The 23701-nt window shown below is 38.0% G+C and overlaps 2 protein-coding genes across 16 annotated transcripts in view; one reads left to right on the top strand and one right to left on the bottom strand.

Moving 5' to 3' along the window:
* The window catches only part of HNRNPC (heterogeneous nuclear ribonucleoprotein C), a 45776-nt gene extending 38697 nt beyond the window's left edge, over nucleotides 1–7079 (bottom strand). For 2 of the 14 annotated variants that reach the window (XM_082385051.1, XM_082385050.1), the window contains exons 1-3: nucleotides 6939–7079; nucleotides 6258–6301; nucleotides 2130–2155 (exon numbers count right to left, since the gene is read on the bottom strand). The gene's annotated coding sequence lies outside the window, so the exon portion shown is untranslated. Of the gene's footprint in view, nucleotides 1–1408; nucleotides 2071–2129; nucleotides 2156–2484; nucleotides 2649–6257; nucleotides 6302–6938 lie in introns of those variants that run through there. The other 12 variants (XM_082385045.1, XM_082385049.1, XM_082385053.1 and 9 more) reach the window with 10 other exon arrangements.
* A 132-nt stretch (nucleotides 7080–7211) lies between these two features.
* RPGRIP1 (RPGR interacting protein 1) overlaps nucleotides 7212–23701 on the top strand; it is a 102457-nt gene continuing 85967 nt past the window's right edge. The window contains exons 1-3 of one of the 2 annotated variants that reach the window (XM_082384943.1): nucleotides 7212–17553; nucleotides 19930–19982; nucleotides 22890–23011. In XM_082384943.1, coding sequence (XP_082241069.1) covers nucleotides 22993–23011 — 19 coding nt within the window. In that variant the 5' untranslated portion in view covers nucleotides 7212–17553; nucleotides 19930–19982; nucleotides 22890–22992. Of the gene's footprint in view, nucleotides 23012–23701 lie in introns of both variants that reach the window. The other variant, XM_082384944.1, reaches the window with a different exon arrangement.

The raw sequence follows: 23701 nt of genomic DNA, 5'->3' as shown, positions 1-23701 counted from the left end.
AAAATTTTAATAATCTGGCCTTAACTCTCTAACAGGATTCAGTTCAGCTCCCTTTCTCTTAAAAGCACTTCCTGACCTCTTAAAAGAGTCAGTTAGGTACCCACCTTTGCATGGCTCTAGTCTCTGTACCCACCTGTATCACATGGTGACATTATCTCATCCATCTGTCTCCCTCACAAGGTTTTGAGTCCCTGAAGAACTATTATACCTTTTTGCATCCCCAAAATCAGAAGAACATGACCCATAAAATAATGGATTTACAAAATTAAGAAATAAATTAAACTGAACCTATAGTGAACAACAGCCACACAATGACAGTAACAGAAACAGAGAGGTAGAAACAGCTTTCATACAAAAGAGGGTATCAGTAAAACTTGGACCTATAAAAGAAAATTTTCCATTCCTCTTCCAGATAACCTCAGGACATTTTACTTAACTTTCTCCCATTCTGTTTTCCTTTGAGGTTGCCTTCAGTGTTCACTTTAGATTTTACTCTTTCAGAATGAGTAAGGGAAGGGGTCAAGAATGTGATTTGCCCTAGTACCCAAAGAACTAAATATACCTTTAAAAATCACTCTACTTCTCCTCCCTGCCCCATCCCAGCTCAAAATCTATTAAAGCAACTCTAAAGTGAGTTATCAAAATATTCCACTGTTGTCAGTAAAATACTACAGGTTGCTAATATTCTCAACTCTTTGGCTATTCACATCCTTATTAATCTCTGCATTTTTCTTGTGAATAGACCAGATTCATTCTTTATTACCCTTGGGAACACAGTGGATTCCCCAATACCTAGCTGGGCCACAAGTCATCACTGAAAAAGAGGTCACTCCTAGATCTTTCCTGATTTGGACACAGAGATTATACAGATTTTCCTGCTTTCTGAGGTTAAAAAGTCTACTTATCTTTTTCTTTTTAAAAAAACCTTCCAGTGAGATAGCATTTCAGTACCACAGCATGCTTCTTGTGGTTTGATTCACATTAAATTTTAATGATAAAAAACAGTCTAAACAGAATACAATCCAAAATTGTTGTCACAGACCCAAGGAAGATAACTCTAAATGACAGAAAATTTTTGCTGATTTGCAATAATCTAAGAAAAAGTACCACCTAATACGTCTGTGTTGTTGCTAATCATTAAAACAAGTCGTCTTCATTCTAAAGTATACGCGAACTTCAGCTGCTCTTTCCATTTATGAAAAACTCTCAGCAAGCCCCAGTTTGACACTCATAATTCCATTAGTTTACAAAACCCTGAAGTGGTCTCCCTTAGGAAACATCTCTTGAGATGCGCACAAAAGCCTTAACCCAAACATTTCCAGGTAGAAGCTATCACCTACACCACATCAACTAAACTTAAACCAGTGTATTTCCTAGTCTTTCCAATGAAACCACGTGGACCTCACACCTCTTACCATCACCCAGGAAGGGTGTGCATCTGTTCCGAAGGCCCCCCTGGCTCCAGGTCATCCTGGCTGCTGCTGCTCCAGGCTGGGCATCCATGTTGCTGCAGCTTGTGGTTTGTGAGGGGTAGTGTACAGGAAAAGCAGGATGGGATTTCAAGGGAAACAGGAGGGAGATGGCTTTCTGGGAAAATGCCATCACCAACTTAGGTGTTAAGTAGTACCACACACATTTTATTGCAGCACAGTTTAAAAATTTAACAAATGAAAGATTAAAAATAAAAAAAACAAAAATAAAAAAATTAAAAATACAGACGACGTCCAGAGATGCTCTAAAACAGTTAAGTTAAAGATCAGGAAAAATAAGGTCACAGACTTAACAGCCAGTAAAATTCTTTCGAGCGTGGGGAAGGGGATGAGGGCGGGGGGGAGGGGAGGGGTTGGGAGAGAAAAGGTTTATGTGATCAATCCACTTAAAAATGCTAATGCCTTCACTTTCTCTCCCAAGATGCAAAACTCCAAAGTCAATCAGGAGGCCGGAGAAATTCTTATGAACATTCAGAAAAACTCGATTTAATCCGGTTAAAAATCATCAGTGTCATTATCATCATCATCATCACCATCATTAAGTATAATAATAAATAATAATAGTAACTAGTAACAACAATAAAAAGGAAATCAGCGGAAAGTCAGGAAAAATGTAAAAAAAAAATTGGAATAACTTACTGTAGCTGAAGATCAAAAAAATCTCACTGTAAAAAAACAAAAATAAAAATAGCCCAGATTAGAAAAACGGGAGGTGCAAAAATGTCAAGTCAGTAAAGTTCATTTCTTTTCTCTTTCCAAAAGCAGTTTCCACAAAAACCGCAAGGGTAAAGTTCTCAGTAGCAGACAAGCAAAGCCCTTTCCACATCATCAATCAAACTTAAAAATACACGAGGAAGTAGAGAGGTCAGTTTATGAGAGGCTAAAAGGCTCCTCCTCCTCCTACCCAACTGCTGCAGAAAAAATAGAAATAGAAATTTAAAAATTACATCTTAAATCCAAGTCCCGTTTTTGGAAACAATTAAAAAAAAAACACCTGTAAATTTGCCGTAGTGCACACCAAGTTGCATCATTATGTTTAAAATGTCTTTATAAAATCAGTTTTGGAATGGGAATGTGTGTGTTCTGGAAGGGTGGGGAAGGGAGGTTAAAAATCAAAGCTGAGCTCCAGTGAGTAGGGATGGGGTTCGCCTTGCTGCCCTGTGAAAGGAGAAGGGACAGATTGAGTCAGAGTTCCTCAGAAATGTTGTGCCCTAAACCCCCAAGACAGAAACATCTGTCCATTGCATCTAACACATTTTGGTAAAGCATACATCCCACTGGGATGGGGAGAGCTTCTATAGAATCATCGCCTCTACCAGTGACTGTCTTCACAATTCTTCAATGTCAGCAGGTGCCTAAAGTTAACTAAATATGCACCTGTATTCCCTTAAGGGTCTCAAAAAAAGGTTCACATTCGAACATTCAATTTGATAATCAGCAGTTTGGGCAAAGAAAATATAGAAAAACCATGTCAGCAGAGATGAAGAAGTGAGCAAATGTCTAACATCAAGATTATGAAGCAGATTCGTGGGTTTTAAGTCCATGTAGCTTTTACTATGATACAAACTGAAGGGGAATGGTCTACCCTGAAAATACATACTAGAGATGACATCTAGTTTCAAAACCAATGAGTGGTCAAACCAAAAGACCTGACAGAACTTTCCCCCCTATCAGGGGGAAAGATGATTTAAATAAGGAGCACATTAACCCCCTCAATAACAGAATGAAAAAAAATCAAATGAAGGAAAAAAGATTATTATGGCTAGTGAATATTTAATGTCATAAAACAGGTGAAAAGTAAATTATGGTCCTTAAAGAATTTATTTCTGTGGTCCCACTGTTTATAAACTAGAACATACAGCTAATTCCAAGATAGGAATTCTAAGAATCTGATACATAATACCACCTTGACAGACTGGGTGTTTCATCAGCTACAAGAAGATTTGCAATTAGATTGCAGGTCTTTGAGCAAGTAAGAATGATCATACTTGCATTTCAATATCCAGTCATGAGAGTTTATTCTTCTTTTCAAATGTCAGTAAACTAAAAAATTTTAAGCTGCGCTTTTAAAAAGTGTTGCCTGAGTCAATTACATGTGAATGATGACAGCAACAGGTACTATAACTCTAAAATTATAACTGTAGATTTTTTAGTAGTAGCAGACCAGTTTAGGCATGACATGTAAGTTACTTTTATGCTTAGACTGATGTGTTAAATTGTACAAAATGTTAAACTAAATGTACATAGAAAACGTACATTATTTGAATGTTATCTCCTCTGAGTAACTGTTAGGGATGTTCAGTTATGGTGAAACATTCAATTTTCGTCTTTGGAGTCACAGCCTGAACCTGGTACTGAAAAATTTCAGGATATGTTATGTAACTGTGGCTCATCTACAAACAAATCCTTTGCACCAGCGTTACAAGACATAAGCTTAAAAAGCAGCAACTAATGTGAAAACATTTACATCTTTCAAAATCAAGAAGCTGTCTCCCAAGCTGTTAAGTTGATGAGCTACCACTCATAAAAATGACCAACTAACTTTAGCACCTAACTGTAATCTTTGCAATGAACAGTATACCTAGTGTATACTTTGTCAAATCTCTGGGAGATCTGGATCCTTCTTCTAAAGGGGTATTCTCAAAGTAAGGGCTGCCAACCAACATCACGTGGCACTTATTCGAAATGCAAATTAGCAGGGCCTACCCCAGACTTACTTAATTAGAAAGTGGTGGTGGAGAGCCCAGCAATCTGTTTTAACCAGCCCTCTGGCTGATTCTAATGTCTGCTCATGTTTAAGAACTACTGTGTAGAGTTTAATAAGGAATCTCTATCCTCTAGTTAAGATCGATATAAAATAAAATCAAGAACATTATATCATAGTAAATGCTATACTATACTATAAAACCCTATAGTAATCCTCTTCCCCTTTATAAACCCCAGATTTCCAATATCTAAGAGAACACATGCAGTTGTCACACCAAAGTCAATTCTCTAGTAAATCTATTATGTACAAAACCTTAAACTTCCCTAATCCCAATGAGAATGAATGAGTACATATTAAGTATGAGCACATAATGCTCCTCAAAGATAACAACTAATAAAACTACTTGAAGACAGATACTGTTAAGGCAGTTACCAGTAATTACTAATATACAAAAACTACTGTCAATAATAAAACTGTTTCTGTACACTTTTAAGCCTTCTGGCAACAAATGACTTGAGTTACAGAAAGTAGAAATTAAAACAGGTAAGATGTATAAGCCCCCTTATAAGTATAAAACTGCATTCCAGAACGTTTAACTGATTTGCCTGTCAGGTAATAACCAACAGGGCGGGAAAAATCCAGTTCTCTTTAACTCCTAGGCCAAGGTTCTTTCAACCGTCACACTCCCCACTGAACATCTCACACATCCACCAGTTAATATAATCAATCTTTAAGATTAGAATTACTAGCTATTCTGGAGTTTATTCCTTGCTTGTTTCTAACAGCAATTCCATCCAAAACAAGGTCCAACGCTATGTGAAACCCTCTAGAGACCTAATCACAAATAATAAGGTGTGTTTACAAAGGAACAGCAAACACCACCAGGCACTCCCGAGGCATGAGCATGGGAAACACAAAAAGGTCAGAAGACCTGTAACTTAGTCAACCTTCTTAAATCCTTCCTCTCTCCAAAGCCAACATGTAAATGTTACTAATGCCTATTTGAAATCAAATCTAGAATTGTTACAGATATTAATTTTGTGGCCAAATCATTCCAGATGAATATTAAATCAAAGGAAGTGTTACCTTGGTACATGCTGATCCTAAGGAATCCATATTTCTAACATCTCAAGGCAAGAAAAGTGCCCTTCAGTTAATTTCAATTCCCATCAATAGCTGTTCTTAAATACTAATTTCTTACATTTCTCATTATTTGCCAACAATATATTTATTAGGTGTATGGTTTCCTAAATTCCCAGTCACTGCCCTTATCTCACTTCTAACAGTTCTGCACTTAACTTTAGTTTTAAGTCCATGTAATAATATACTTAGGTTTGTTTTTTTTTTTTTTTTTTAAAGGCAATGCTTTTGATCCCTATTACAATACCTACATGGTGAGGGGTCAACAAATGCATAGCTATGTAGAATAAGAGTACTTTTAGTTTCTATCAAACAGGCTTCCTACGGCGTGAATTTACCCCACAGTATTGGTTTAAACTGTACTTAATAATACTACTTTTTGTGACAGTAACACATTATGAAAAATAAAATCAACTAAATCTTAGACAAGGATTAAAAAAGGCGATTTCTTGGATAAGTGAATGCGATACTACTTAGAAACCTATGTAATTTCTACAAACTTAGCAAAAAACTTTAGTTTCAGGACCTAGCAAGTAATAAGCACTGTAATACTTACTTTAAAAAAGCATATAGTTATGCATTTTTGCCTAAGTTGGGATGGTCTGGAAAATTAATGCCAGAATAACCTGAAAGTCAAACTTTATCATCTTAGGACGTTACATTAATAATAAACTCAATTCTCGTAATTTAACATTTTCCCAAGATAGTTTGGGAATTTCCAGTTACCACTAGTGTTGTTGTAATTAGATTCTTGTAAAGATTCAAATATAGTAATTTTAATACCTACTATTCCAATAGGTAAAGCCACTTGACTTAAGCTGGTGACCAAATTCCTTACTAGTTCTGCTACTGATTTAATATGACCCTGGCAATCAACACTCACGCCTCGGTTCCTTTCTGAGAAAGATAGTAATACCTACCTCAACAAGTTCCACTAACTTATATATTTCAAGTGATTTGTAACCTGCAGATAAAAAGCCACCTTTAATTATTACTGTTAATATGTAAATGAGATTACAATTTAAAAAAAATTGAAAACTATTTCGAGGTCCATCAATTCTTCAGAAAGGAGTAAAATAAAATAAAATAATCAGTAAAATATTAAATCTATTGTTATAATATTTACTATTCTTAAACCCTGAGGTACCCTCCAGAATTGAGAAGCTTGCGGTACAATAAATATCTGCTCGAAAACCCTTCCCCACCCCCCGCCCAATATTTAAATTTAACAGGAGGCATCCGCACTACATTAACTTGAACTACATTAATGAGCATCTCGATCGTCCCTTTCGTCATCTCTCTTAGAAGTCTTCATGGCCATAGAAAATGAAAGGACAGCATCCGTTAACGCAGGAGAGCGAAAAAGAAAAGGGACATTTTCCCTGCCGATTGTGGCCTAGAGGACACTAGGTTAAAAATCTACGCAAGGGCTGAGGCCTGTAAAACCCTCTCGCGCGTAAGATCTAATCCCCCAAAGCAAATAAAATAAATGGGGGCCTACGTACTCTACCGAGGAAAGGGTTCCCTCGTCTTCTCTCCCACACCCCCTCGCGTCCCCCGAGGAACCCAGCGCCTCCCCAGCTTTCGCCCCCTCCACTTACCAGGAGGGGGAAGGGAGAAGAGATTCGATTCTGAATCTCCTACTCCCAGGTTCTACGAGGAGAAGCCGACTGCTGCTCGACGTCCGCAACGCGGCCGCAACAGCTCAACCTTCGCCTCTTCACAAAATGGCCCCCGCGTCTCCTCTGCCGCCGAGGCGAAGGCCTAACCCCCGCCCCACTCCTGGGAATCCTCCTATTGGCTGCGACTTTTCTCGCTCCCGCTTCTAATTAGACAGTTTTACAGCTCCTCACAATTCTATCCAATCACAATTAGTAGTGGGTTAGACTAATCTAGCGAATTTCCACATGCGTGAGAGAAACTAGTTTGTAACTGGTCATTTTTCCTGTCATTTATCGCCTGAGACATGCTTATTGGTCACTGTACCTGACGAAGCTCTGGGTGGAAACCTGCCTTTGTACCGCGCACCGCTTCACATCCGGGTATCCGGAAGATCTGATTGGCGGCCGCGGGATCCTATCTGTGCTCCTCAGAGCGCCTAGTAGAAGGCCCGCCCGGATCTCGGAATTCCCGCGGCGGAGGGGGGGAAGGGCGGGGAAGGATTGCTGGGTTTTGTTTGCTAGCGGCTGGAAGGATCCGCCCTAGCCCCGGGCTTAGGTAAAAGGAAAAGCTCCAAGTTAGTTCTCTATCCTGCGGTGTGGATAAAGAAAACACTTTTCTTAGAGTGGGGAGGGAGCTCTAAAGACCAGAAAACTAACCAGCCCTGCAGTTTTTCCAACCCTAGAGCTCCTTCCTGGACAACACTTCTCAGCCTGTCAAGCCCTTCTTCAGACAACCCATATCTCGGCCAAAACAACTGACTTCCTTACCTCTCCACCACAAAAGGTAAAGAAAGTCCAAAATGCTGGCCTGCCATATACTACAGCACCCATCCTCTGGCCCCAAATCATCTCACTTGCTAATACCCTACATGTCAACCAAATTGGCTTATCCGGCTAGCTCTCCCCTGCCCGTCCCCAAAATCTGGTCCCTTAATTCCCCTCACCCTGAAATGGCCCGTCCCCCACCTACTGGCATCGTCTGCACTGCAGTCCCTCTGGTTGTATTATAGCAGCCATGCACGCAATGGAATAGGACCAGCTGTGCTAGGAATGAAAGATATTTCTCTGTGTAGTTAGGGAACGCAAGATGCAGAACACTATCTAGAGAATGTGATACCATCTGTATACATTTTAGGAATATATGCATGTGAATACAGTTGTATGCATTAGTTTTGAATTAATTCTGAATTTCAGAGAGGTTCACAAGGAAACTTACCTGTCAAAGGAGAAAATTAAGACCATTTAGTAACGAGTTTAATGTCCTTTACTCAAAGGAAAACAATCCATGGTTGGAAGAGTACAGTGACTCACAAGCCATGGAGCACTCCCCCAGGGAGTTTGAGCAAGAGTGAGTTTTATGCAGCATTAGAAGCGGCAAGGCAATCAGGGCGGGATTGCCTGGGGTTGTGAATATGACCTTATTTAGAAAGATTAAGGAACAAGGAAATAAGTATAGAGCCCAGAAATATGGCGTTTGAGGATTGGCTGACTGGATGTACTGCGTTTCTGGTCAAGCTGAGCTTTTACAGGAACATGAAGTTTCGGTTTGCTGATGTGACACCCCCAGCAGGAGCGACTCCATCTTGGGCCTAGAAATTTATTTTGACATACCTTTGGAGAGCGAACCTTTTGCCTTTTTCGTTGGTATGCCTTTCTGTACCGTTTGAGTTATTTGCCATATGCATATATTGCTTTAAGCAGATTTAAAAAGCAAAACCAAAAAGCATGTAAGAAAAAATATACTAAAATGTTAATAGTGGTTCTCTCTTGGTGAGAGAACTACGTGTGCTTTTTTTTTTTTTTCACTTCCTGTGCTTTTCTATATTTTCCAAATTGTCAACTTTGAACAAGTAATCAGAGGGAAAACATCTCCAAGTGCTTAAAGCCTCAGCTCAGTTGCCACATTGCAATTTATTTAAAACGACCTCATAGCACTGTGGTTAATTTTACACTTGTCTCTTCTCCCCTCCTGGATAGTACGTCTTTTTTTTTTTTTTTTTAAATATTTATTTATTTATTTGGCTTCATCAGGCCTTCCTTGCGGCATGAAGGCTCTTCATTGTGCCGTGTGGGCTCTCTAGTTGTGGCACGCGGGCTCAGTAGCCCTGCGACATGTGGAATCTTAGTTCCCTGACCAGGGATCGAACCCATGTCCCCTGCGTTGAAAGGCTGATTCTTAACCGCTGGACCACCAGGGAAGTCGCAGTATGTCTTTATGTCTTTCGATTGCAGAGTTTAATTCTTATTTCTCTCTGTACATGTACATTCTTATTTTCTCTCCTACTACATGTCCTAGGACCTTAAACAGAGTGTCTGAAATTCATGTTAAAGTAATTAATCATTAGCTTTTATTTATCAGAGGAAATTGTTCTTTTCCCAGGACAAACAGGTAGACTATCCTTTCTTTATTAAATATTTTATATAGCACTTATTCAGAGGGACCCAGATGCTGTGAGGCTTGATTGACATGTAATTCATGTAATTCCTGACTTAAGTAAACAAAAATAAACACTAGAATGTTTTATTACTCACTGTTCTCATAGAATAAAAATGTCTATAAAATTTTAATGAAAAGTACTTAAATTCATTTTACCAGAAATCAGTTTTACTGCATGATCTTTATCATGACCTGCTTATTAACCAACACTGTATTTGGTGCACGGGAAGTACTTAAGAGACAGCATTTATGTTTTCAAGGAGCTCACCCCTATGCTAGATGGGGTGGAAGTGGAGGATACAACAGTTAACATCCAGTCCCTCCATCAGGTAGCTTGAATTTACTAAGGATGAGAAAACAAGTGCAAAAATAGCATAATACAAGGCAGAATGCAAAGCACCATGTTGACGATAAACATTCAGGACTTTCTGGTTTTAAGGCTCTGTAAACTTAGGTGGGTGAAATGGAGAGGAGGAAGTTCCCTTTATCTCTTCTGCTTACTCTAAACACCCTTAAACTTCTAAAGCTGAATGCTTTTATTAGGTGGCTGTGTATGTAGAAAGAAAGCCATGAGCCAGACTCCAGTAATGGAGGGGAAGTAGGGGAAGAGATAAGGAAACAGAAACAGTAACTCCTTACCTTGGGCTAAAGAGAAAAAACAAAACTGTACTTTTGTCTTTAATTCAAGAAGTAATTCTCTTTGAACAAGGCTTTATGTGGCTTAGAGGTATTACCAGAATAAGGTATCCCCTGCAACTTTCCCTCCTCCCAGTTCTAAGCCACCTGTCAAGAGGAAGGAGACGAAAGGAAAAGCAGCAACAGCTATGAAATGCCTAATTTGCTTTTTACCTAACTTATTAGCTGAATATTTTCCTCAATATTTATCATCCTACACACCCTCAGCATACCTAATTATCTACCTATTCCATTCAACAAGTCAAATGGACTTTACTATTACAATCATCATTGCTTCTCTTCCTCTACATCCTTTATCATCCAAGGATATCATAAGCATCTTCCACTGGAGAGTGAGGAGTGGTCTCTGATGGATCCAGACAAAGCACTTAATTAAAACTTCACAGAGCTTTCTAATACCCAACACTACTTTATCCTTCTTTACACTAATTTGGAGACCTTTCTGACTGTTGGCAACCTATCTGCTATAGGCAACCATATTCTACCTGAAAAATGACATGATAAATATATTACACACCACTTTCAAGAGCCTTACTCTTTGACTGCATCCTGTTTCTCCCACACTGAGTCTGTCCCCCAAGCTGATCCTGCAAACTGCTGTCATGGTAATCATTTGAAAGCGTTCAGTTTTATTGTGTGACTCCCACACTAAAATCCTATAATAGCACTCTATTCCAGTCCTCCATTTTCACTGTTTCATTCACAGCTCTTCCCTGACTGGCCCCTCATTACCTGTCAGTGTTATTCCTTCCACAAGACCCTATGCCTAGGCAGCCCCTGCTGTCCTCCAACAGGCATAGTTGCTGCAAAAAAGGTTTTATACACTGATAATAAAATTATTGGTCACTTTGGATATACACCTTCTCAAGGCTTCTAGTGTTTTGTTTTTTTCTCTTTTTATTTTAAAGCTTTCCAAATGGAAATATCCTATTTGCTTTTTTTTCTTTTTTTTTTTTAATTATTTATTTATTTATTTAGGCTGCACTGGGTCTTAGTTGTGGCACGTGGGATCTTCATTGCAGCGTGTGGGATCTTTTAGTTGCAGCATGCGGACTCCTTAGTTGCAGAATGTGGACTTTCTTAGTTACAGCACACATGTGGGATCTAGTTCCCCAACCAGGGATTGAACCCGGGCTCCCTGCATTGGGAGCGTGGAGTCTTACCCACTGGACCACCAGGGAAGTCCCGCATTTGCTTTTTTCTGATAATTTGTGGTTATTGTAAAAAACTGAAATACAGAAAGAGTGAAAGCTTCTATGTGATCTGTCCTCCAAAAATATGCATTCTTAACTGTTTGGAGTAGATTTTTACAGATTTTTTAAAATGTATACATGGACTTAATTTTACCAGAATATTATCATCATTAATCTGTAATCCGGGACTTCTTTCATCTCTTTTTCTTAATAACCAAAACCCTGAGCTTAAAAAATTTTTAAAAATGGGCTTCCCTGGTGGCGCAGTGGTTAAGAATCCGCCTGCCAATGAAGGGCACACAGGTTCAAGCCCTGGTCCGGGAAGATCACACATGCCGCGGAGCAACTAAGCCCGTGAGCCACAACTGCTGAGCCTGCGCTCTAGAGCCCGCCCGCCACAACTACCAAAGCCCGCACGCCTAGAGCCCGTGCTCTGCAACAAGAGAAGCCACTGCAATGCGAAGCCCGCGCACCACAACTAACAGTAGCCCCCGCTCACCACAACTAGAGAAAGCCCACGCGCAGCAACGAACACCCAATGCAGCCAAAAATAAATAAATAAAATAAATAAATTTATTTTAAAAAATAATAATAAAAATAAAAAATAAGCAAAAAATCTTTACAAAGTTTGGAAAAATTAGAAAGATTAAAGCAATTCAGAATCGTGACATCTAGTGGTTTTGAGGTTGGGTAGTATTTGATTTTAAGTATTATTGGCCATCATTATGTTAATAATAATAAAAATAATGGATAACTTTTATATAACTATATGCGAAGCACTTTTCATCTGACATTTTATTATCCCCATTTTAAAGATGAGGAAACTAAATCACAGAGAAGTTAAGTCATTTGCCTAAGGTGGCACAGCTAGTTTTTGATGTAGCTAAGATTCTGACTCTAGGAGTCTGATTCTAGAATGTGTGCATATAACCATTACATAGTTATTAATAATGTAAGATTTGCCAAGGTGAAAAAATTTTACTCATTTTTTGAACAAATATTTATAAAGTACATGCTCTTTAATAAGCATTGTGCCAAGTACTATGCCAGGTCACAAGAACATAGAAGTAAACAAAATAGAGATCGTCCCTGATCTTCAGAACAGAGTCAAGTATTAAATGAGTAACTAGTCAATTGATTATAATAAATTGTATCAAGTGCTACTAAATATAAGTACAGGGTACTATGGAATCTGTATAATATAGGCCCCAGCCCCTTCAAGGAAATGTTGTGAAAATAAATGACTGAAGAAGACTTTCTATTTCTTTCTTATTTCCTCAGTTTCTTTTTTCCCCTTCCTACTAAATGTTTTTCTCCATTTTTTTTCCTTTGTCTTCTTTGCGTCTCTTCTAATTTTCATCCCAGCAATGACCTAAATCTGGTTTCTTGCAGGTTAAGCCTTCTTTAACATTCTTGCCATCTGTTCTCCTCTGGCTCTGAAGCACAAGATTTTATCCTCTGGTAATTTTTCATTAAGCTAATCTTTGTACAGCTTACGAAGTGCTTTTCAGTTGACAAGTCTTACATTTCATAATCAGTGCTTATTTTATTATACTATGATGGTAGAAATTGACCTTTTGAGCAAACATCTAAATGTTATAAAAATACTATGTGAACTAGCCCAAATCCTTACAAATATGAAATTTTATTTCACATAGTAATTATCTTTCATATGACCGACCATTATAAAATTTACTCAGGGCGTTTTTAAACATAATTTTGGAGAACTTTCTTAATGTCTGAGGAATGTTAAAATAGAGTGATTCTTTTTTTTCTGTAGTTTATTTTATTGAAGTATAGTTGATTTATAATGTGTTAATTTCTGCTGTACAGCAAAGTGATTCAGTTATGCATATATATATATTCTTTTTCACATTCTTTTCCATTATGGTTTATGACAGGATATTGAATATAGTTCCGTGTGCTATGCACTAGGACCTTATTGTTTATACATTTTATATATATAGTTTGCATCTGCTAATCCCAAACTCCTAGTCCATCCCTCCCTCTCCCCCTCCCCCTTGGCAACCACAAGTCTGTTCTCTATGTCCGTGAGTCTGTTTCTGTTTTGTAGGTAAGTTCATTTGTGTCATATTTTAGATTCCACATGTAAGTGATATCATATGGTATTTGTGTTTCTCTTTCTGACTTACTTCACTTAGTATGATAATCTCTAGGTCCATCAATGTTGCGGCAGATGGCATTATTTCATTCTTTTTTATGGCTGAGTAATATTCCATTGTATATATGTACCACATCTTCTTTATCCATTCATCTGTTGGTGGACATTTAGGTTGCTTCCATGTCTTGGCTATTGTAAATAGTGCTGCTATGAACATAGGGGTGCATGTTTCTTTTTGAATTATAGTTTTGTCTGGATATATGCCCAGGAGTGGGATTGCTGGATCATATGGCAACTCTTACAATAGAATGATTCTTATCTTTTATTAGTACCTATTCCACAACTCCACCCTCAGAATACTGCCTTTTTGTCATCTCAATTTATATTCAGATACCTAAAACCTAGAACATACTGCCTTGCTCACTTTCTCATTGTTCAAAGAACCCTGACTTCCATTCCCTTCTGGGGAGTGGTAAAAACAGAATAGTAGGAGTCAAAAAATGGTAAATTTGGGGAATGTGAAGAAATGCTGAATTAGGGATAATGTATCACAAAGAAAGGTGGCATGCATTTGAAATGGCAGATTTGAGCAATGGAGAAGAGATCATTAAAGTCCCTTCCCTTTTATCTGAGTCCTGAAAAGTAAACAAAAGCCTTATTAAGCTTGTGTGAGTATGGTTTCTAATAACTAAATCAAGTATCATTTTTCAATTTTAAATTTAAAGTAAATAAAATTGGGGAATGAAAATGTACTAAAAGTGATTTATGGTGATAGTTGCATTAGTCAGTGAAGTTACTTTAAAAATTCATTGTGTTTTACACCTGAAATGGGCGTGTGTAAAATATACCTCAGCAAAGTTGTTTTTTTAAAGCTACAAGGAAAAGAAAATGAAATAACACTAAAAACTCAATCCCTTAGTCACACTAACTACATTTCAAATACCTAATAACCACATGTGTGTAGTGGCTACCATTTTGGACAGTATAGGTCTAGTATATAAAACTTTTCCATGATGTTAAAAAATACTTTCTTAAATCTGTTTTAAGATTTCTTATGTGTGAGTGTAAAATACTTACACTTACAACAGACATATAACCAAAATAGAAGACATGAAAAAATCGGGTATCCTTAACACATCAGTGACTCTTAAAAGAAATGTACAATGATAGTAAATATTTTAAAAGTTCAAGGCAGCTAGCAAGCAAAGAAATGCATATTAAAAGGACAGTGAATTAGTATTTTTAATCTATGAAATAGGTATTAAAAAAAAAAGATGCTCCTAATGTTAAGATGAGAAGAAATGGATACTGCTGGCAAAAGTGTAAACTAGTACAACTTTTCTGAAAGTTGGTTGGACAATTTGGAAATAAGTATCAAAGACCTTAAAAATAGGCGTTCTCTTTGAGTCAGCAATTCTACTTTTAGTAATTCATCTTAGAAAAATAAATGTGGATGGTAGCAAGGATTTATCTGTGAGGGGTTTTAACGCAATATGGTTATAATAGCAAAAAATAAAAAACAGTCTAAATGCCCATCAATAGGGCATTGATTAAATTGATTATGATACATTTATAGAATAGACCATTAAGCAGCCGTTTAAAATTATATAATAGAATATTTAATAATATTTTAAAATGTTCATTGTGAATTATATATTGGTTAATGAAAAATAAAAACTTTAAAAATAAATGACCTGGAGTAGTCAAACCCATAGAAACAGCAAAGTAGAATGGTGGTTGCCAAGGGCTGGGGGGAGGGGGAAATGGGGAGTTGTTTAATGAGCATAGAGTTCCAGTTTTGTAAGACAAAAAGGTTCTGGAGATTGATTGTACAACAATGTGAATATACTGTTAAGAACAAGACAATAGGCCCAAAATGGAGTTGCTTATCCTAAGCCCCATGTCACCAAACCAAGACTTGACTTAATTACAGTTTCGGCTCTCCCAAAAATGGAATCTTAAACCAGCCAGTCAGAATTGCCTAATCCACACTCGTTAGGTAATCTGCCTGATAGACCCCCGCCATCCCCTAAAGTATGCAATAACCAACCACTGTTTTGTCTAGTACAACTTCCTTGCTCCCACTCCCTTCTGCCTATAAAAGTCTTTCTTTTTGTACAGCTCCTCAGAGCTCCTTTCTGTCTGCTAGATAGAATTCTGCCTGATTCATGAATTGTTGAATTAAAACCAATAAGATGTATAAAATTTACTCAAGTTGAATTTTGTTTTTTAACAATACTTAACACTATTGAAATATACACTTAAAAATGGTTAAGATAGTAAATTTTATATTTTACTAAATTTAAAAATTTTTAAAAATACATTTAAAAAAGAAAATAAATGATTCTATTTTTTATTTTAAGTATTATGTATGCCTTTATGCATACATAAATCAAAATGATAATCGTAGTTATCTCTGGGTGTTAGGATTACTAATACATTTAATTTTCTTTTTATTTTTCTGTTCATGTCTACCATGAATGTGTGTTACTTTTGTAATCGAAAGAATGTTATTATATCTCCGATTCCTTTTTTTTTTCAATTTATTTATTTTATTTATTTAGTTTTGGCTGCATTGAGTCTTCGTTGCTGCACACGGGCTTTCTCTAGTTGCAGCAAGCCGGGGCTACTCTTCGTTGTGGTGCGTGGACTTCTCATCACGGTGGCTTCTCTTGTTGCGGAGCACGAGCTCTAGGCACGTGGGCTTCAGTAGTTGTGGCACGCGGGCTCAGTAGTTGAGGCTCGCAGGCTCTAGAGCGCAGGCTCAGTAGTTGTGGCACAAGGGCTTAGTTGCTCCGCGGCATGTGGGATGTTCCCGGACCAGGGATCGAACCCATGTCCCCTGCATTGGCAGGCGGATTCTTAACCACCTGCGCCACCATTCTTGCGCCACCAGGGAAGTCCTCCAACTCCTTGATGACTGAAATTCCTTCAACGTGGAACAAAGCCTATAGTCTACATTTAGAAGTACATTAAGCCTAGTGAAAAAATATCAAATGGTATAAATTCACTCTAAAGTGTAATGAGGCTGTCAGGGGAAAAAACAGGAGGTAACTGGTTGCCTGAAAGGGGTAGGAGGAAATGTTTAAAAAATCAGAGATTCAGAAAAAAGACAGCAAAATTACCAACACAAACTTGGCCTACTTCAAAATTTTGCCCAGCACTAATTCTGGTTAGATCATACGGAAAAGGAGAGAAGACCCAAGATCCTTGAGAAATTGCTTGGCCAAGAAGCAATCTTGGGTGCAGAAAAGGCTAGTTTTTATAATTCTGTCATTTAGACCTGGGGAAGTATTTTGTTGGATTTTCCTGGTTTCACTGGGAGATTTATGTGTTCTGGATAATTTGTATACATCCTAATTGTCTCTCTCATTTTATTTTATTTTATTTATAGGACATAGGGAAGTCACACAGGGCCCATTAAACATGTGCTCACCCTCCTGGAAATCCCTTTTCAATGTATACACTGAGTGTGCATAACAAAGAGAATTTCATGTAACGATTGAGACTATATTTCACTTAATATATAGTATGAATGCAGTGACCAGCATGCAGAATTTTTAAGAACATCTAATTTTCAAATGTCAAGTTCTGTTGTTGCATAATTACATCCCAATATTTGGTTTGGAAACTATGGTCACAGTGAAGTGGATTATATACATTCTTTTACTTGAGAGGGTCCTGGCACACATGGATTGAGCAGGCACACTGATCCCACCAATGGAGCAGAGTGTGTTCCCTTCAAAGAGATCCTCAGGGCTCCAGAAAATCTCCCACTGTTGTTGCCCTTCAGGAAGAGATTTAAAGATCATTCTCCAACACCAGTAAATTTCTGTTAATTTCAAATCAAATAAATACGTTTTCAGCTTTAGTTTTAGTTGAGAAGTTGGCATGTTAAAGAATGTTTTAGCTCCAACCACAACACACATAGAGGAAAAAGCACAGCCTTCAAGCTCTGATGTGCAAAGAGTTAACATCTTAAGAGCTAAACAGAACTGTATTAACTCCTCTCTTAACAAGCCAGGAGGACAAGAGGATTCTATAGGACTGAAGGACACCAAAACAGAGAAAAGAATTAGAGAGAACTCTCTGGAGGAAGCAAGAACTGTAAGTTTATATCTAATACATATTTCTAGTCTTTCATTTCTTTCCTTAGGGTGTTTTTGAGAAGAGTGAAATAAGTTTATTCATTTTGTATTATGCCTGTCTCCCAGGCATCCAGACACAGTATCACTAGGTCATCTTAAATCCTGTCACCTTCTTAACTTCATACCACATCCAACTAGTTGGCAAGTAATTTGATTCTCCTTCCTCAGTGTCTTCGTGATCTATCCCACTCTTCCATCCCCCTGCCACCATCCTTCCTAATTCAAGGCCACTTGCCTGAACCACAGCAATGTCCTAATGTTCCTCTCTGCTGGTCTCTCTAGCTCACTTATGCCAGATGAATCTTCCTAAAGCCCTTCCACAGCTCTAACTCTATTGCTCTTGTGCTTAAAATGTGTAATTCTCACCCATTGGCAGAATGAATACAATTCTTCTAATTTATATGCAAGATCTTCCAAAATATGCTTCCTTTCACTTAAATTCCCACAACTCTTCTTTCTCAAAGTTGTCATTGCCTACCTGCTACTGTCGAAGACCACCCTGCTCTTTGACCATCCCTGACTCTATTGAAACTCTCCTCTCTCTGTATAGAACACTGTGTTTCCACCTGCCAAAATCCCTCCCAGACTCCCACAACCCTCCCTCCATAAAGCTTTATCTGATCCTTCAAGTAAATGTGAATTTCAGTCTTCCTTTACACTTTCATTTTGCTTTGTTCTTCTCGGATTGACTTTTTATATTTTACCTTACAGTTAAGAATGTGCTTTTCTCATTTCTCCTTTCCTCATTAATTGTTCACTTATTTTTCTTTCTTTTTTTGTGGGAAACTATGTTTTTTATTGTTATGATTGTCATACAGCAGTGTATAAGTTTAAAGTGTACAGCCTAATGATTTGACTTACATATATTGTGAAATGATGACCACAATAAATTTAGTAAACATCTATCATCTCATATAGATACAAAATTAAAAATATAAATACATTTTTCCATGTGATGAGAACTCTTAAAATTTACCCTCTTAGCAACTTTCATATCTAACATACAGCAGTGTTAATTATATTTCTCACATAGGATATTACAACCCTGGAAATTATAACTGGAAGTTTGTACCTTTCGACTGTCTTCATCCGATTCCCGTTCCCCCCCACCCCCACCTCTGGTAACCACAGATCTGAGGGCTTTATTTTTCTTCTCCTTGTAGCAGCTGCACAAAATGGGTACTCTGTAATATTTGTCAAATTAAGTTTAGTCCAAATTCCAGGAGTTCCTGTCATCTTTTCTGAGCATTCATACAACCGACACTAAAATTACAGAGACTACACTTTTCTCCATAGCTTCTCTTTATCTCTGTTCCAAGTTTCTTCCTCAATGCTTACATCTCCTTTGCTTCTATCCTCTTACATAAGATCAGCTCCTCCTGAGTTCCCTCACTCATTTTAAAACTATTTTCTTTAAGAGTCTATTCACAAATTGTCCCTTCCTTCTCCCAGATTTGAAGGAGCCCAATTGCAGCCCCCCTTTCAGGGACTTGACTGTTTATTGGGCCTGTTAAAGTTAGTAATGGGAAGACCTGAATTCCCAATCCATATTAAATTTAAAATAGTTAAAACCCTACTTCTATATTTTGACTCATAGGCCCACTTAACCCATGAATTTTTAGAGGACGGGAGTATTTTTGCAGCATTTCCTATGCTCCACTGAAATGCTACTGACATTCCTTTGAGCAGATTTTTTCACCTGATTTTTACATTTTTCTTCTTTTTTCTCTCTCCTCCTCAAATCAGTGACACCATTATGGCTCTCACTTCACTGTGTTCTTGGACGCGAGGGAGAATTAATGCAATACTTTGTAAAATTATTAAAAACAACTCTAAAAAGGAAAACAATTTCTGCCACAATCCAATATCATAATAATACATCAGTTGATAAATTATTATGTATCTGCAGATACCAGGCACTCTGTTAGGTACAAAGATATCCTCAAAAGAGCTGATAGACTAGTGAAGAGACACATGATATATAAACACTACAGAGAACTGACTTATACTAACCAACATACAAGAAAATTACATATATAATATAAATCATTAACTTATACTCATAAATACAATAGAATTATCAATTGGCCAGAGACTAGTTCAGTGAAAACAACAAAAAACGGCTAGCATTTAGCTAATATGGAGCCTGTACTAAGTGCCAAGCATTATGCAAATTTTTTATAGGCATTATCTCAGTTGACCCTCATCATAACCATATGAGGTGAGTATTTCATCCCTATTTTATAGGTAAGGAAAATAAGCAGAGTGGTTAAGTAACTTGTCCATGGTCACACAGCAAAAGAAAGATGTGAATACGTGTCTTTCTTATTCCTAGGCTCTTGACCACAGTCACTATTTACAGTTCATTCTCTCCACCTTTAATCAGAGGTGAGTATAAAATCAGAGTAAGGGGAGTTGGCTGTATGATTTTAATTTTTGATGTCATCATACTGGCTTTATACAGCAATCACTACTAAAGAGTAATTCTTTGCCCTCACTCACCTACCATTGCCCCAGTGCACTGCAACTCAATACCACTGCAACGGATTTCTTTTTGTCTTTCATTTCATTGGGTGCAAAACAAATGATAATTCTTCTTCCTTACATCTACTCTCCACTCCTTTTTTCCTGAGAGATTAAATCTTGTCAATTCATTGGATTTGGATGTCCCTTCATCACACCTTCACTGACAGTCTCCCCTGAGTTTTCTTTTCTGGCATTCTGATAGCCTCCATTTCATTCGTAGAGCTTCTCTGACCATTTTTAGTGGTGCTTTCCAGTGGCTCCACAGTGTTGTACAGCTTCGGTGGTGTATTTTGGAAGGGTCATAAACCAGAACAATCTTTTCTGGGTCCAGGTATTAAAGAACCACAGCATCTCTTCCTCAACTACAGCTTCATTTTTGCAAATGGCTTCAGGTCCAGAGGACGAGGTCTGTGATGCAATCACCCCTCCTTTCCCTTCGTCTTACTTCTCTACGATAGGAGGCTGAGAAAATGGGGTAATATAGCAGACCTACGAAAGCTACTTTCAGTGTGAGGATTGACGCTAAAACAAAATGGTTTCCTTGGTTGCTTCCATTCTGTTCTTATCCTAGGACTATTGTCTAACATGTGAAAGCGTATCAACTTTTGGGTGATAGCTTCCTTAATATAGAAATCTGTAAAGATCCATTTAAAATTATGTCATTTGAAAGGTATTCTCCACTTATTGTGGTTTAAAAAAGTGAAACATTACAGAACAGAATATGAATGACTCAATTCAAGTTAAATTGTCTGGAAAATAGATCAACAAAATGTTAATGTTTTCTCCCAGTAATAGAATGTCTCCATCATGCTTTTTTACCTTCTTTGTATTTCTCTACTTGTTCAAAATAAGCTTGTGAGCAAACTTCTTAAGTTGACAAGTCAAGCTAGCTTCAGCAAAAAGGGGAATTTGTTGTAAGGACATAATACTCTCCTACAGAACCTAAGGGCAGAAACAGAGACAGGCCTTGGAAAAGACTAAAATCAAGGACAGGAAGCTTTCAGGACCTTTTAACTCAGCCACTCAGTGTCATTCTCTCTCTTGACTTGTTATTCATTCACCTATTCACTTATTCAATATATATTTATTAGGTGCCTACTACATTCTAGGAGTTGTTCAAGTGCTGGGAAATAAAGGTAAATAAGATAAACCAATTTTCTGCTTTCAAAGTCCTTATATTTTAGTGAGAGGAGGTAATAAATAAGTGTAAATAAATGAAGGTAGTTTCTGGATATGGTAAGTGTTACCAGTGAAATAAACAGGGCGACGTGACAGAGTATAACTGAATAAGTCCTCACTTTAGTTATGAAGTCAGAGAAAGTCCTCTTGGCAGATGAAAAGATGCTGAGAGACTGAAGGATAAGAAGGAACTAGCCATGTGAAGAGCAAGGGAAAGAACATTCCAGCCAAGTACAAAAGTCCTGAGGCAAGAGGGAGCTTGCCGGTTCCAGGAACAGAGAGGAAGCCAGTGGCAAGGAATGTTATTTGCTAGAGGAGGAGAAATACAAAGCGTGATCTGAGAAATAGGAAGAAGGTCAGATCATAGAGGCCATGCTGACTACGGTAAGGAGTTTAGATTTTATTTTAAATGTAAAGGAAAACCACTGGACAATTTTAAGCAGGAAATGCGATGACCTGGGTTGTTTTTTAAAGAGCACTCTGGATGTTTCAGGGAGAATTGGTGGGAGGGGGATGGAGAGAGGAAAATGGGGAGAGCATTAGGAGAACATTATGGTAGTTGAGGTAAGGGACACTGGTGACTAGAATTAGAGTAGTAGCTGTGGAGACAGGGTGATACATATTTTTAGGAGGTAGCTGGAGGATTTGCTAGTGGATGACAGAAAGGGAGAAATTGAGGCTTTAGGAACTGGTGGGATGGTAATGCCATTTATGGAGATAGAGAAAGCCTGGGAGATCAGGTTTGAGAGAGAAATTAAAATTCCTGTGTGAGACAGGTGAATTTGAGATACCTAGCAGTCATGCAAGTGGAAATGATTAAAATTCTGGAAGATGTACAAATCTGAAGGTCAGGGCTGGAGACAAAAATTTTGGAAGCAACAGCATGTATACACACAGACACACACACACACACACACACACACACACACACACACGGTATTTAAAGCCAGGAGATTGGATATTATAATTCAGAAAAAGAGTGTTGACCAAGGTTAGAAGTGACTCTGCAGGTAGGATTTCCACAGTTATTTAAGCTACAAAGCAGAATATGGCCATCCCAGAACTCCCAAGTTTACATAATAGTCCTAGCCATTCACAGAGGCTAATTTAACTCTCTTAGTCCCATTTCCAAATGCCTGGGGAAAAGAATCTGATTGGCCCAGCTTAGGTCAGTTGTCTACCCCTAGTCTAATGAACAATGACTGTGGGAACTGGATCATAGACTATAAACTGGTTACTGGTGAGTCAGTCCGTATGAATGGAGTGGAGAGGGGTTCAGAGGCTCATTTCCTGGAGAAAGGATATGGTCATTGGCTTCCAGGCTGAGCAGACACTTTAAAAATGATTCAAAATGGTATGCATCAATTCTATAATCAGAAAAATTGATTTCATTTTGAATAAATAATGTCATTATTACTGAATGCTTGGTCTTACCCTTCAGTGTAGAGTGATCCACATCACTACAAAAAAGACTATGACATGTTACATACCATCCTGAAAGTGTTGAGGAATTCCTGCTACAACTTAAGTTTGCCTGCAGAAGGCATCCCAAAGTTGCATGTAATTGGCTGAACTTTTCCTTTATTTTAGTGTCCTGTGGGATCTCTCACAGCTTGGGAGATGATATGACATCTCATCTTCTGGTGGACAATACAGCCAAGGCCCGGTTAGAGACATAGACTCGATACCTCTGATGGTACCAGCGTCGAAAGGTAAATTCGGTGCCTGAGGATGGATGTCTTTTAGAATGAAAACAACCCTCAGTCTGTTATTGTGGGGCATCTTGCTAGCCTTCACAGTGATTGCTTTGCTCTCAGGTCTTTTCTTCAATCTTCTCAACGTTTTATTCATATATTCTTATAATAAAATTTTTACTGTGTGGGTTTAGGAGGTGAAGATAAATGCCACCACCACAAATACCACAACAAAAGCCAAGAGCAAATGAGTGGGTCTCATTCTTCTATCCATGTGATCAGCCCTTCACTCTCACTAAACAGAGGTAGGCAATTTAAAAGGAAAGGGCAGGGACTTCCCCGGTGGTGCAGTGGTTAAGACTCCATGCTCCCAATGCAGGGGGCCCAGGTTTGATCCCCGGTCTGGGAACTAGATCCCACATGCATGTTGCAACTAAGAGTGTGCATGCCACAACTAAGGAGCCCGTGAGCTGCAACTAAGGAGCCCGCCTGCTGCAACTAAGACCCAATACAACCAGATAAATAAATATATATTTTTTTAAATTAAAAAAAATAAAAGGAAGGGGCATGGCCCCACTACCGCTTCTTCCCCACTCACCTTAAGATGCTTTTGTAACTTTGTTCATACTCTCCCACCCCTCAGTCCTATTCATAGCTACTATTAATTCTGCTTTCACTTGATTTCACTTCTGTAAGATTTATTTCAAA

This window comes from Balaenoptera borealis (assembly GCF_965194805.1).
Source record: "Balaenoptera borealis genome assembly, chromosome: 3".
NCBI lineage: Eukaryota > Metazoa > Chordata > Mammalia > Artiodactyla > Balaenopteridae > Balaenoptera > Balaenoptera borealis.
Note: the sequence above shows the minus strand (reverse complement) of the source record. Positions and strands in the feature narration are given on the sequence as shown.